The 15,032-nt window shown below is 45.8% G+C and overlaps 1 protein-coding gene across 2 annotated transcripts in view; it reads left to right on the top strand.

Annotated features, from left to right (window-relative positions):
* The window catches only part of MTUS2 (microtubule associated scaffold protein 2), a 566,588-nt gene that overhangs the window by 193,306 nt on the left and 358,250 nt on the right, over positions 1-15,032 (top strand). For both annotated transcript variants that reach the window (XM_060637454.3, XM_060637455.3), the window contains exons 2-3: positions 1,177-3,627; positions 12,263-12,503. In XM_060637454.3, the coding sequence (XP_060493437.3) occupies positions 1,420-3,627; positions 12,263-12,503 (2,449 nt within the window). In that variant the 5' untranslated portion in view covers positions 1,177-1,419. The remainder of the gene's footprint in view (positions 1-1,176; positions 3,628-12,262; positions 12,504-15,032) is intronic.

Below are 15,032 nucleotides of genomic sequence, written 5' to 3'. Positions count from 1 at the left end.
AAACCTATAGAACAGTTACAGGTGTTGTTGAGTGGATCGCCTAGATTTTCAAATTATTATCATTTGGCACAGTTCTGTTTTCTCTCTCTTTTTCAGACTCTCTCTCTCTCTCTCTCTCACACACACACACACACACACACACACACACACTTTGCTGAACCAATGGAGAGTAAGTTACCACGTGTCATGTCAAAAAGCATATCATGTTTGAAAGCTTGGATCTTCCAAGAAAAAAGACTGTCTCAGATATAGTCACCACACTATTATACACCTAGGAAAGTTAACATTGACAAAATACCTTGACCCAATATACAACCCATTTTAAATGTCTAATTGCCCAAATAACGTCACTCGCTAACTATTTTTTTAGAATCCGAGATCTGGCCAAGGTTCATGCATTGTATGTAGATATCCGTTGGCATTTGGGGGGCAGGTTTAGGCCGGTTATTTTGTCAACTGTCCGCCAATTTAAATGTGCCTGATTATTTCCTCGTGGTTAACTTCAGGTTGAACATGTATAGCAAGAATACGATCTAAGTGACAAGGCACTGAGAACTGCCTAACAGCAGGAACACGTGGTGTCAGTTTCCATTATTGGCGTTAAACGTGACCACTTGGTTAAGGTGTGTCCACCAGATATCTCCGTTGTAAAGATAAAGGTTTCCTTTTGTAAGAAATAGAGTAATCTGGAGACTGGTACCTTCAGATTCTGTGAATGAATATCCTGGTCCCCAGTAATCTTTCACCTGATATTGTTGGCAACCGTTGGGGTCCCACACCCAAGATAATGAATTGCCTTGTGTAATTCCAAAATGGCGATTTTTCTAACTGTATGATTTTTCTTATATGTCTGGGTATTATTCGGTGAAGACAAGCTTTCCCTTCTCTTCCAGCCTTTAAATCGTCATCCGTATGAACCTGTGGATTTTTAAAATTTGAATTTAAGATTTAACGTATTTCACAATCCCTCTCTAACATTAATAATTTTCATGTTTTAATTTCCCCCGATTTGGCCAGCAGGCACCTATCAGAAAGGCTTTTGAGAAATTTATGGGCTGAGTGAATGAATTAATAATACAAATGTGATGAATAAAGCTGTATTCTCCATGCCTTTTTCTCCCGAGACTCTCTGTTTGTCGATGCCAATAACATGGTTTTATTTTTACTTCTCTCTAGGTCTCACGGACTAATTGGCCCTCATTCAGCAGGAACCTAACAGATAAGTCATCCTGCCATATGTCAAGACGATGCTTGGTTTTAAAAGCGCTCTGAAAATGGTTCAGGTAGTATTGCAACGTGACATTGTTGGGAGGCAGCAAGCAGCTTGAGGATTTCCCACGAAACAAATAGCAGCTCGGAGGAAGCACCTTTCCATTAAGTAGGACTGCATGGCCAGCCGCCCCCAGTGAAGGGCTGAAAATGAGCGTCCCGGTGGCTCCGAAGAAATCGTGTTACGCTCCGTTGCGGGACAACAGAAATGGAGTGAAAAATAATAACGAGAGTATCCTAAGTCTGGGAGATACAAATGCCAATCAGATCACGTTGGAGGTCCGTTCCTCTCATGATGGGTCTGGGACAGGTGACCCGACAGATGAAATTAGAAACGCAAATTCAAGGGAGCCAGAGAACAGTACCCGCTTCTGTAAGGAATTCCACCAACTTCAGGGCTTTGGGAAGGGACTGCAGGCTGGCCCCACCGGCCTGAAAGATTTTAAATTTTCTTCCACCGTTCACGGAGGACCGGACGAAGAGCACACAACGCAGAGAGGCACAGATACCCTCCAGACCCCTTGGAGTATTCAGGGAGCAAGTCTGTCAAGTTGGAGGCATGTCATGGCTGAGGCCGGTCCAGAGGTTTCGGCCAAAAGGGACGCTGACCCGCCCCGGCAGGCTCCTAAGGATAAGTTGGCAAAGACCCTTGACAACGAGGAATTGAGAAGGCATTCTCTGGAAAGGGCTGGAGGCGCTGCTGTTGTCGTGGATGTGCCCCCGAGGGAGCACGGTGGGAGCCTCAGCGGGCAGAGTCCGCAGCCCACACCGCTGGACTCCCCCGAGGCCCCGCGTCCTGAGCCCGGTGGCGGGGACGGGCCGCAGACGATGTCCACGGCCCCCTCTCTAGGGGCGGCCTTTCTTCCGGCTGACTGTACCTCAGAGGGAAAGAGTGTGCGTCATCCTAAACCATCTACCTCAGCAGCCAAGGAGACCACCCCCTCGGAGACCCAGATGGGACGTGCACCGAGAGTTAGCGACGAGAGCACATCATGTTCTGCCCCCGCAGAGCCCGGTCCCCATTCGGCTTCAGCCCCGAAGGGAATCCCGAGTAAGCCAGAAGCACAATTAGGTCAGGGAAAGGGAGAGCCCCAGCCGGAGCCGAGGGTCGTCCACCCCAAGGCCGTGCAGGAATTGAAGTCAACCCCGGCGGAGTGTGTGGGATGCTCGAAGGAAGGGGCTGTGTTGTCCCTGGAACGGAAGGGGCCTGGTGGGAAAGCACAGCAGGAAACTGCCCCCGGTGGCACACCTAGCCTGTCACCTAACGGTCTCCAGCACGTCGGGGCGGGAAGAGGCAGGGGCGAGCAGGACAAGAGAGCGGGCAGCCTACCTGAGGAGGGTGCTCTTCAGCCCACGCTCACCCAGGGCCTTGCTTCCTTGGCAGCCGCTGATAAGCAGCCCGCAGGTAAAGTTTCAGCAGGTGCAGCCAGGAAGCCCGGCGAAATGGCATCCAGTGCCGTCTCGTCGGGAGATGGCCAGGTACCTCTTATCCTTTATGATCCACCTGACAGGAGGCCCTCAGAGGTCAGTGAGGCGAGAGCGCTGGACGGCGGGCACGTGGGCAGTGCTGTGGCTTGTACTTCGGATCCTTCTGTTGGAGAGAGCAACGCCGGGGTCCCCGAGCCCTTTGACCCTCAAAGCAACAGCTCCGAAGGAGGGGCCGGCAAAGAGGTCACGGCAGCTGTTGCAGGAAGTAGGAACCTTCTGGAAAGTGCAGCTGAGACTGAAAGCGCCCCGGGGGGAGCGGGCGCCCTTCGCAGCGTCCCGGCACCCCTCCATCCAGAGACGACCGCGAATGTGACCCACCAGCCTACACCAGCTAGTAGCAGCAGCTTTCAGGACTCGGGCACGTCGGGTGCGGATGCGAGGCCCCCCTCGGCCGCCGTCCCCCCCACCGATAGCGCGCGGTTGTCGAACCCCCCCCCAAAAGTGCCTGACAAGAGCACCTGCCCCAGCGGGGTCCCCGAGCCTGTCCTCCCACCTTCTGAAGACACCTCTCCCTCACAGGATGGAATGGAGAACCACCAGGTTGAAAAAGTGGAAGAAAGGACAGAACCCAAGCCCATCGTTCTGCCCAAGCCCAAGCACGTGAGGCCCAAGATCATCACCTACATCAGGAGGAGTCCTCAGGCCCTCGGCCAGGTGGACACTTCGCTGGTGCCAGTGGGGCTTCCTTACGCTCCGCCCACGTGTCCCATGCCTCTTCCCAAAGAGGAGAAGGCAGCAGGTGGTGACCTGTACGAGAAATTCAAGCCGGACTTGCAGAAGCCACGGGTCTTCAGTTCTGGGTTGATGGTGTCTGGGATCAAGCCCCCAGGACACCATTTCAGTCAGATGAGTGAGAAGTTTTTGCAGGAGGTAAGAGACTGTCACCGCGACCCGATCTGTAAGTTGAACGTCACAAAGTTTATTACGGATTTCCAGTGTGAATTGTCAGAATAGAATATCCTCTCTTAGCAAATCACAGATTTTGATGGGTATATTTGTACAGAAATGGAGGTCTTTATCTAGAGGAGCGTGTAGACAAATGGGCATTTTTGACTAGAAGAATTTGATGATATGATGAGACGTAGCTAACATCTAAGGAGGCATATTTAAGTTCCCACTCTGCGTAATATATGTGAGGTTAGGTAAGTATGCATTTAAATTGGCTTCCCTGTTTAAATAAATGAGCATGTGTGTTTTATAAGCCAGGTCAATGGGGCAAAAATCCAAAATAAATGTATCGTTCAAATTGGCCTGGCTTCATCCTCTCAGGAGGGATATTTTCCTTATGAGAGAATCTCATGTACACGCATATGAAAAACACAGCGACTAGCAAAGAACGCATTAGGCATGGGCTCTTTATTTTGAAGTAAAATAATAATTACAACTAACATTTAGTTGAGCACCTACTATGTCTTAAGCCCACACAACACAATATTTCATCTTCACCAATCTTCACGGATCCTTATAGTGATTTTCTGAAGGTTGGGATTACAGTTTTTATCACTGTGTAGATGAAGAAACAGATCCGGAAGGGTTTGAATAACTCAGTTTGAGGCACAGAACAAGGACAGTGCTAAGATGTTTGCCTACACCCTCCCGGGTTCTTCACTGTGCTGCCGTTTTCACTTCTGGGTGCTATGGTGAGTTGTCCTCCCAGAGCTCAGAAAGTAGATTTGTCTCCCGAAATAATTTCAGGCCAGAGTGATCAGTTAAAAGGAGATCACTCCTCTCCCTAATGCCCTTCAAGTCTTCCCAGTCCACTCGGAACACAGGATAATGCATATAGGATGGCTCAGCTTTTAGGATGTACTCAGTCTGGATCCATAACCTACCTGATCTCCTCTCCCTCCTCTGCTCACCCCCTCTCCCTCTGCTGTCTCAGGGCCTTTGCACCTCTCTCTTCTTGGCATGTTCTTCTCCCCGATATCTGAATGGCTCTCTCCTTTACTTTCTGTCTCTGTCCAAATGTCATTTCGTTGGAGAGATGCCTCGCTTTCCCTGAGAACGCTTTCTCTGATTTATTTTTTCTTAGTGCTTATTCCATTTGGTATACATACTCTTTTGTTTTTGCCTCACCAACTAGAATGTAAAATCCACAAGAGCAGGGGCTTTTTCTATTTTTGTTCCCTACTGGGTTCCCAGAGTTAGGAACAGTGCTGATATAGATATTTGATCAGAAAATGTTGAAAGCTGGATTATGAACTCCTACGTATTGGATCCAGACAAAAGTCAACCAAAGCTTCTTAGAGACAGAAAGGCGAAGTCCAGGGTTGGACCTTAGGTTGATGGAACATTTTGACATGTTTCCAGGATGTACTGATCACAGCAGACGTTGTCAGCTCTGGCACAGCAACGCGGGTGAATCGATTCTAAGCGGCAAGGCTTGACCAAGGTTAGCCCTGACCAGGCGCCCCAGAAAGCTGACCGTTTGTCCTGCCCCTGGGGCAGGCTGTTTGCTTCACATCACACAGCTCGCTCGCTGTCTCTAACTCTGGGCCCGCCGGAGTGGCTTCCCAATTCCCTTCTCTGCAGAGAGAATACTGACCTGAGAGGTCAGGGGTCCATTCTTTTTGGTAGGGGCCCATTTCACTGTGCAGGGCTTCATGCCGTCCTGTTTCAAGTGGGCCTCTCAAATAGAGGCCTGCAGGGAGAGAACATTCTGGCCAGAGGACGCTAAGAGCCTGGCCCTGGGCAGTGGCATTTCAGTAACAGTTAACAGGTTGCCGCTTCGGTCTCCTACATCAGTCTCTGGGCTGGTTAATGAGTCTTGCTCAGAGTTCTAAAATCTTATCTACCTGGGCCTCCCAGGCTCAGGATGAGGCTCTGACCTTAGGCTCTTTGCTGACACATGGATGCTCCTCGTGAGGACCTTGAAAGGCAGCCCTCTGACCCTCCCTAGGGGCTGTGGGCACCAAAGCTGGTTAAATAACCAAAGACCCTTCTTCTCATCGAATCACTGCAGAAGAAACCAACCTGTGCAAGGTGGCGCCCTTAAAGCTGGCATGGCAGAGTAGCTCTTTGACAAGCGCACCCTAGGAAACTGTGACGAGAGAGAGCTAACCCTTAGGTGGCTTCACTGTGACCCCTGGGATGACTTCCCTGGTCAGCCAGCATGTTGGGGTTACCTTTACCCATTCTATAAGTTGTATCAACCCATCCACTTAAGTTCTTCATTTGAACCATTTCTTCAATTAAGTAAATTTTTTGGAGGGGGGAGCTCCAAAAAAAAAAAAGATCCCCTAGATTTTTCTCTGAAAAACACGTTCATGAGAGAAATTTCATTTGTAGATGTAGGCAAACATCCTGTTACCTTCTGCAGTTCTTTCTCCGTGAGCCTTGTTAATTTTGGTCTCGTGTATTTCTTTTCTGTATTGCTTCTGCTCCTTCCGTAAAATATAAATAATTTCTAAGTTACATGCATGTTTTTCCCCCAAATATTTTTTTCTATTCTTAATCCTCTAGAAGCCACCCTGAGTCTCAAGGAAAAGGGATAGTACGGGTGTTTGTGTGGTGTTAGTAATTTGAGGGGTTTGGAGAGACCTCACTGGTAGGGGGACAGCAATGCCCCCGTGCACCACCAGCCACTCTGTCTGGGGACTGTCTCCTGCTGTAATCAGAGTGTCTTAGGCCCTTTCTTCAGGCTGTAAGACAGAGCAGAGGAGCCTCGGGTGTTGCACTGGGCTAATTTCTGCCGTAATCTTCTTTGCATCAATAGGCTGGCCCTTGGCCTTTGCTCCTAGAGCTGGGACCTGATGTCAGTGTCGCCATTGGGTGCAACCCAGCAGGCCCCCCCTCCTGTGTTCAGGCTTGGTGCAGGGAGGCCCCCAAGCCACCTCCCCGGCCCTGTGTCCCACCTTGCCACAGGATGGCCTCAGCCAGTCTCCAGGGAAAGAACACATTTCTGACCAATTGCAATGGAACAATTTTTCAGTTGTAGAAGCCATATATCTTTTCCCCCCCTCAAGATTTTATTTACATTTAAGTTAGTTAACATATAGTGTACTATTGATTTCAAGAGTAGAATTCAGTGATTCATCACTTACATACGATACCCAGTGCTCATCACAACAGGTGCCCTCCTTAATGCCCCTCATCCATTTAGCCCATCCCCACACCCAACACCCCTCCAGCACCCTGTTTGTTCTCTGTATTTAAGAGTCTTTTATGGTTTGCCTCCCTCTCTGCCTTTGTCTTATTTTTCCTTCCCTTCCCATATGTTCATCTGCTTTGTGTCTTAAATTCCACATAGGAGTGAAATCATATGGTATTTGTCTCTGACTGACTTATTTCGCTTAGCATAATACATTCTAGTTCCATGCACGTTGTTGCAAATGGCAAAATTTCATTCTTTTTGGTGGCTGAGTTATATTCCATTATATATATACACCACATCTTCTTTATCCATTCATCAGTCGATGGACATTTGGGCTCTTTCCATACTTTGGCTCTTGTCGATAGCGCTGCTATAAACATTGGGGTGCATGTGCCCTTTCGAATCAGAATTTTAGTATCCTTGAGTAAATACCCAGTAGCGCAAATGCTGGGTCGTAGGGTAGTTCTGTTTTTAATTTTGTGAGGAACCTCCACACCATTCTCCGGAGCGGCTGCACCAGTTTGCATTCCCACCAACAGTGCAAGAGGGTTCCCGTTTCTCTGCATCCTCACCAACATCTGTTGTTTCCTGACTTGTTAATTTTAGCCATTCTGACGGGTATAAGATGGCATCTCATTGTGGTGTTTGTTTGTGCTTCCCTGGTGATGGGTGATGTTGAGCATCTCTTCATGTATCTGTTGGCCATTTGTATGTCGTCTTTGGAAAATGTCTGTTCATGTTGTCTGCCCTTTCTTAGTGGGATTATTTACCTTTTGGGTGTTGAGTTTGAGAAGTTCTTTATAAATGTTGGATACTAACCCTTTATCAGATATGTCATTTGCAACTATCTTTCCCATTCCATAGGCTGCCTGTTAGTTTTGTTGGCTGTGTCTTTTGTCGTGCAGAAGCTTTTTATCTTGATGAGGTTCCAATAGTTCATTTTTGCTTTTGCTTCCCTTGCCTCCGGAGACATGTCTAGTAAGAACTTGCTAGGGCCAAGGTCAAAGAGGTTGCTGCCTGTTTCCTCCTCTAGGGTATTGATGGCTTCCCATCTCACATTTAGATCTTTCATCCATCTTGACTTTATTTTTGTGTATGGTGTAAGAAAGTGGTCCAGTTTCATTTTTCTGCATGTCTCTGTCTAGTTTTCCCAACACTATCTGTTAAAGGGACTTTTTTTCCGTTGGTATACTCTCCTGCTTTGTTGAAGATGAGTTGACCATATAGTTGTGGGTCCGTTTCTGCATTTTCTGTTCTGTTCCATTGATCTGTGTGTCTTTGTGTGTGTGTGTGTGTGTGTGTGTGTGTGTGCGCGCGCGTGCGCGTGTGTGTGCCAGTACCATACTGTCCTGATGATTGCAGCTTTGTTATATGACTTGAAGTCCGGAATTACGATGCCTCCCACTTTGCTTTTCTTTTTCAACATTATTTTGGCTACTCAAGGTCTTTTCTGGTGCCATACAAATTTTAGAATCATGTATCTTTTTAATAAAATGAGAACGTGTTTACAGTACAAACCCCAATGACTTCAGACTCTTTCATCATTATTGACAGACTCCTCCTGGTTAGATAACATTAGTAGACATGGACAAGTCAAGAGTAAGGGCTCTCCTGAGAGAGGGCAGCTCTTCTTGGTTGTCTGGAACAATACAGACTTTTAGAGCTTTCAGAAGCAGCTCTGAAGATCATCTTGGATCTGGTCATGACACGATGATAAAATATGCTTACTTGTGTAGACGGTTTTCTGCTTTCAGCCATCCTAAGGACTCTGGGGAATTTCTTGCTACTGATGCCTTGGGGGAACTCTTTTAATTTTTGGTGTAAGGAGGTGGGAAGAAAGGAGCAACGGTGAGAAGACGGGGCGAGGTAGTGTATTTGCAGTATACAGATATATGATCAGGGCTGGTTCCCCTTCCTACTCCCATAATACAGGTATGTATGTGTGTATCATATAAGTATCTACCCAGACTTGAAGGGATTTGTCTGTGCAACTGTGGAGACTGGGAAGTCCAAAGTATGCAGCATGGGCCCACAGGCTGGACACCTAGGGAGGAGATAGTGCTGCAGTGAAATTCCAAAGGCCATCTTCTGGTAAAGTTCCCTGTCCTTTGAGGGAGGTCCATTAAGGCATTCAACTGATTAGGTGAGGCCCACCCACATGGTGAAGAATAATCTGCTTTATTCAGGGTTTACTGATTTTAATGTTGATCTCACCTTTAAAATACCTTCGGAGAAACATGTAGAATAATCTTTGACCAAGTATCTGGGTACCGTGGCCTAGCCAAGTTGTCAAGGTTAGCCATCACACGTCTCCCTGTATCTATCCCAGGGGCTTCTTGAAGCATCCACATGTGCCCTATGCCGGCCCAGACCAGCCCAACCTGCTGAAAACAGGACGGGGAAAATATGAAAAGGGGCATATTTCTAGTAAGAACTTAACTTGTTTGTGTACCTTGATTGATTTGGGGAGTTTGAAATCACAAGGATTTTTTAGTTTGCTTCAATATTATTTCTCTAAAAAATACTCAGAGAAGAAGGAATAAAACCAAGCTCTATGTGTTCATGACTGTGCAGTGACACATATTCTGTTCTGTCAACAAAGATGAAAGAAACAAGTGGGAAGTGTTTTATAGATTCCTTGGTTTTTATCAAAAATGCACAAAGTAGGCATACTTTTCACCTTCTTAACAAATTTGTTAAATCTTACCAGAGACAAACTACCCAGCAAAGTGACAGGTATTGAAGTTACTGAAATCATAAGGTCGTTTTTGAGCGGCAGCTTGAGGGGTTTTGACCCCTGAAAACTCTCCAGTTTCAGAGAACTGAGTAATTACCGAGATCAGCATATTGCAATCCTGACAGATGTGGGTTAGAAATCATTTCTTCGTGACAGCACCTGCTAGAAGCAAAGAGTAGTGGCACCAAACTTCGAGAAATTACAATGAAAAATAGAGGAGATGTAAGTATAATAGAAAAGCCGTAGGGCGCCTGGGTGGCTCAGTTGGGTAAGCGGCCGACTTTGGCTCAGGTCATGATCTCACAGTTCGTGGGTTCGAGCCCCGCGTCGGGCTCTATGCTGACAGCTCGGAGCCTGGAGCCTGCTTCAGATTCTGTGTCTCCTTCTCTCTCTGCCCCACCCCCACTCATGCACTGTCTCTGTCTGTCTTAAAAATAAGCAGTAAAAAAAAAAAAAAAGAAAGAAAAAAAAAAGAAAAGCCAAAGGTTGACAGTAAGAGGGTAAGTAGGGAATGGTCAAAATTTTATTGGAGAGCAGGATGTCTTTTGCAAGAATATATGTCTTTTGCAAGAATAAAAGACATAGGTAGGATGTCTTTTGCAAGAATATAATTTGTTGGCGCCTGAATTCAGTCTGTCTGCTATAGCAATTGAGTATATGTTACAGTGTGATTATGATAAAACTTTAAAGGTCTAATCTTTTGTTTCAATAATGTCAGTTTAAGGAAAACTTTGTATCTGTTTTCACCATTAAAAGGGTATCACATTAAGAGTTTTTCTCTTCGACAGCTTGGATCAAAGCTTTAAGTCCCTATTAAAGAATTTTGTTAACTACTTATGATTCAGGAATAGATCAATGTTTGACACATGAAATATATTGTGATTTAAAGCAGAATTAATTAACAGATGTATCTTTTCACACATTGCCTCTGGCACTGTTTTTTTTTTTTTAACTTAAAGGAAATAAGATTATTTGCCTTATTTTTTTTCATTTTTTAATATATAGATATTTTTAAGTTTGTTTAATTTTGAGAGAGAGCAAGGGAGGGGCAGAGAGAGAGGGGGAGAGAGAGAGAATCCCAAGCAGGCCCCATGCTGACAGCCCAACGCAGGACTCAATCCCACAGACTGTGAGATCATGACCTGAGCTGAAATCCAGAGTCAGACGCTTAACTAACTGAGCCACCCAGGTGCCCCATTTTCTTAATTTTTAGTATGAAGAAACACTAATAACATGAATAGGCTTTGTGAGTACAGAATTGCATATAGTACAGAATATGCATATATGCATATAGCTATATAGTCTGTATTCTAGCCCAAACTGTTAACTATAGGAAAAGTAATGGGATTGTTATGTTATGAAATCTAGGCAAGGGGGCATCTGGGTGGCTCAGTCGGTCGAGAGGCCAACTTTGGCTCAGGTCATGATCTCACAGGCTATGAGTTCGAGCCCCACGTCGGGCTCGCTGCTGTCCGTGCAGAGCCTGCTTCGGATCCTCTGTCCCCCTTTCTCTGCGCCCCCTCCCCGGCCGCTTGTGCTCTGCCCCCCTCCCCCTGCCAAAAAATACTTAGGTAAGAATGGAAACATGATTCCTTTAATGAATAAATATTTATTGACTTTAGCTACATAATAGACACCATTCTAGGTGCTTTGGGTCCAGCAGTCAGCAAGACTGTCCTAGAACTTCACTCTAGTGAACCTTGTCGAACATTCCTGGACACTGCACCTTACTAGGGAAGACACAGAAGGTGGTTCACAGTCTCTCGTTTTTAATGATGTGAACAGATTGTAGAGGCCTGAAAACACACTTTTCTGTCAGTTGCTCTATTCTTGCAAAAAGCCTTTTCTCCCACATTAACAATGCATGTTTTATTTCCTAAGTAGCCCTAATATATAAATTGGTAAAGTTCACCTGCTTATGTTAAGAGTAGGTTACCGTAAACATTGTTGTGCCTTTTCTCCTTAGGAATAATGAAACTTTCAGGGTGCCTGGGTGGCTCAGTCGGTTAAGCGTCCGACTTCGGCTCATGAGACTCCGGCTCATGATCTCACAGTCCGTGGGTTCGAGCCCCGCGTCGGACTCTGTGCTGACGGCTCAGAGCCTGGAGCCTGCTTCGGATTCTGTGTCTCTGCCTCTCTCTGTCCCTCCCCTGTTCATACTCTGTCTCTCTCTCTCTCTCTCTCTCTCTCTCAGTAATAAACGTTAAAAAATTTTTTTTAAAAAGGAATAATGAAACTTTCATAATTCTATGCACATTTGCTAAACTCTTTCTCTGTTTCATTGAGATTGTGTATAGATTGGCTACTTGCACAGACTAAACTCTTTCCCTGTTTCATTGAGATTATGTATTTATAGATTGGCTACTTGCACAGATTCTAATGATTTTGAAGCAATCAAATTTAAAAAGTCTTATACAGTGAGTTCTTCCCCCCCCCCCCCCCAGTGAAATTTGGATTCATAGAGTGTTAGAACTGGAAGAGACCTAAGAGGTCATCCAGTTGTGTTGTTAACATAGAGATGAAGAGTCTGGGGTCCAGAGAAGCTAAGTGGTCAGTGGTGGGGCAACTCAGTGGTGCCAGAGTGGCCTTTGCTGGAGCCTTGGTCTCCTGACCATGTTCCGTCCTCATCCAATGATGTGTGCTCCTTTCACGAAGCTTCTGGTCATTCATTGTAGGTGACGGAACGCCCCGGAAAAGAAGAATTTTGCAGTCCGTCCTATACTCATTATGAAGTTCCTCCAACTTTCTACCGATCGGCCATGCTCCTTAAGCCCCAGTTGGGATTGGGTGCAATGTCCCGTTTACCATCTGCAAAGAGCAGGATCCTGATCGCGAGTCAGAGGTCCTCAGCGAGTGCCATCCACCCACCAGGACCCATCGCGGCAGCTGCTGGCCTCTACAGTCCCGATTCGGCAGGTAAGCGATCCAACGGCCACTGCTTTTCCTGCAGCACGATTCAATAGTAATTATATAAAATGGCAGTAACTGCCTAAAATAGGAACGCCTCTCACCCTTTGAGAGGAGCCTTCTTCTGCCTATCTGACTGTCCATACAGATACTTGTCAAGACTCCTCTGTCTGCCACCATCACATTCCATGTTACCTTGAAAATGATGGGCTTTGGGGCGCCAGGGTGGTTGGTTGGGCGTCCGACTTCAGCTCAGGTCATGATCTCACGGTCCGTGAGTTCGAGCCCTGTGTTGGGCTCTGTGCTGACAGCTCGGAGCATGGATTCTGTGTCTCCCTCTCTCTCTGCCCCTCCCCTGCTCATGCTCTGTCTCTCTCTCTGTCTCTCAAAAATAAACATTAAATTTTTTTTTTAAGAAAAAAAGAAGAGAAAATGATGGCCTTTGCAGCCACCTCCTTACTTCTTGTAATTTCTCCTTTCTCCAGTAGATCCTCTAGACCAGGGGCCGAGGGAGATTTTCTGTAAGGGGCCATACAGTAAGTGTTTTAGGCTTTCCAGGCCGTAATGGTGTGGGTTGTAACTACTTGGCATGAGAGCAACCACAGACAGTACCCCAGTGAATGAACGTAGCTGTGTTCCACTACAGCTTAATTCACAAAAACAGATAGTAGGCTGTAGTTTGTCAGGGAGACCCTCCTACAGTCCAGCGCTGACCACGTCCCTCTTTGTCTGTCCACAAGTCAGGACCGGCCCATAATCCTGCCCCTGCTCAGCAGGTGCAGGCAGGTGCCACCCCCTGAAGCTCTCTGCACGCACTTGTTTGCCCTCACCGTGCTTCTGCTCGTGTGGTTTCCTCTAGGCTTTCTGTATTATCTTACTAGTTGTGTAACACGGTGAAACGTTGTGAATATAGAAAAATATAGAAAAGGAATGCATCATACTTCTGTATTTTTAGCACCCAGCCAGACTTACTATTACGGGGTTTTTTTGTTTTCGTTTTCTTCCAGTGTGATTTTTTTCTGTCCATTTTCCGATAGTTGAAATGATGCTGAATGTGACTTTTGTTTCTTTCTACTAATATCGTATTGTAGGCATTTCCTAGGCCATTGGTGTTTCAGAAATATTTTGGTGGCAGCGTAATATTCTGCTTTGTTCATTTATCCATTTATTCAACAAGTCTTGGGTGCTTATTTCGTGCCAGAAGTTGTAAATTTAGAATTGCACTGGCGAACAAATCAGAGAGTTCCTGCCTTTATGCATCTTACAGTCTAATGGATGAAATAGACCAAAAAAAAGCACAAAATAAATACATACCTGTAAGTATGAAAGCAAGGAATATACCGTTTTGAGAAATTACACCCAGAAGAATGATATGCATGGGACAGAGGTACTGCAGGGACAGCCTCTTTGAGGAAGTGGGAAGAATGGGGGAAGGTGGGGAATAATGTCAGAACGTCCAATTCCTGGCAGTTGAGTTCTGCTTACTTACAACTGTTTCCAATAATGTTGTGATTTGTGTCTTTGTACATACTTATGTGTCTTCTTTCCTATTGTTTTCTTAGGATAGGTGATTTGAAGTGTAATGATTGGATAAAAGCATATCCAAACATTTTTTTTAAGGCCAAGGAATTTTCTAGAAAACCTGTAACAACGATTTTCTCACTAGTGTTTCTTGGAAGTGCTTCTTCTTGCCATCCCCTTGCCGGTATTGAGAATTACCACCACTACGCCTCCTCCTTGCATTATTATTGCATTTCTTTTATTATCGGTGGAAGGGAACATTTTTAAAGCTATTTTCCATTATATTACTTCATGAATCATCATTTACTCAGGTAATTATTGTTGCATTATAATTTTTAAGTAGCTTTTCTTAATAGTTTTTTTTTTTTTTACAAACACCTCTATAAAGGTCAAATTATGTTTGATTGTTCTCATGATAGATGTACATTGTGATGGGACTATCTGTTATTATCAGACCTGCTGCAAGTTAATTATGTGATTCAGTCCCTCACTCAAGAACTATTATTGAGGGACTGTTACATGCAGCACGGTCCTAGGTGTGGGGGATAGAACAGTGACAACAGACAAAAATCCTTGCCCGTGTGGAACTTGAGTTTTACAATGGGGGCAGCCATTTTTTTTTTTTTAAATAATTGCAGATAATTTACATGGTCTGTTGGGAGAACTAGCTGGTACTGAAGGAAATGAAACTTTAGAGAAGGGGAATTACAATTTTCAACAGGGTAGTTGGAAAAGGCCTCTGAGAAGATCCTCAGACCCTTCAACCAGTCCCCAAAGGAGGTGAGGGATAGCATGTGGCTATCTGGGGTAGAGCATCCAGGCAGAGGGAGGAGCCTGTGTCCAGGCCTGAGGTGGCAAGAAGGCCAGGAGGCTAGAGCAGAGTGAGTAGGAGAGGAGGGAAGTGAGGGGGTTGGCACTGTGTGTGTGTGTGGGGGGGGGGGGTCTTGGGGGGCGGGAAGGATTTTGGGAGGGGGATGCTTAAGGCCTAAGAGCCATTAGAAGGATTGAACTCTTATT

The sequence above is a fragment of the Panthera onca genome, chromosome A1 (assembly GCF_046562875.1).
Source record: "Panthera onca isolate mPanOnc1 chromosome A1, mPanOnc1 haplotype 2, whole genome shotgun sequence".
In the NCBI taxonomy this organism is placed as follows: domain Eukaryota; kingdom Metazoa; phylum Chordata; class Mammalia; order Carnivora; family Felidae; genus Panthera; species Panthera onca.
This window is presented reverse-complemented; position numbering and strand designations above follow the sequence as displayed.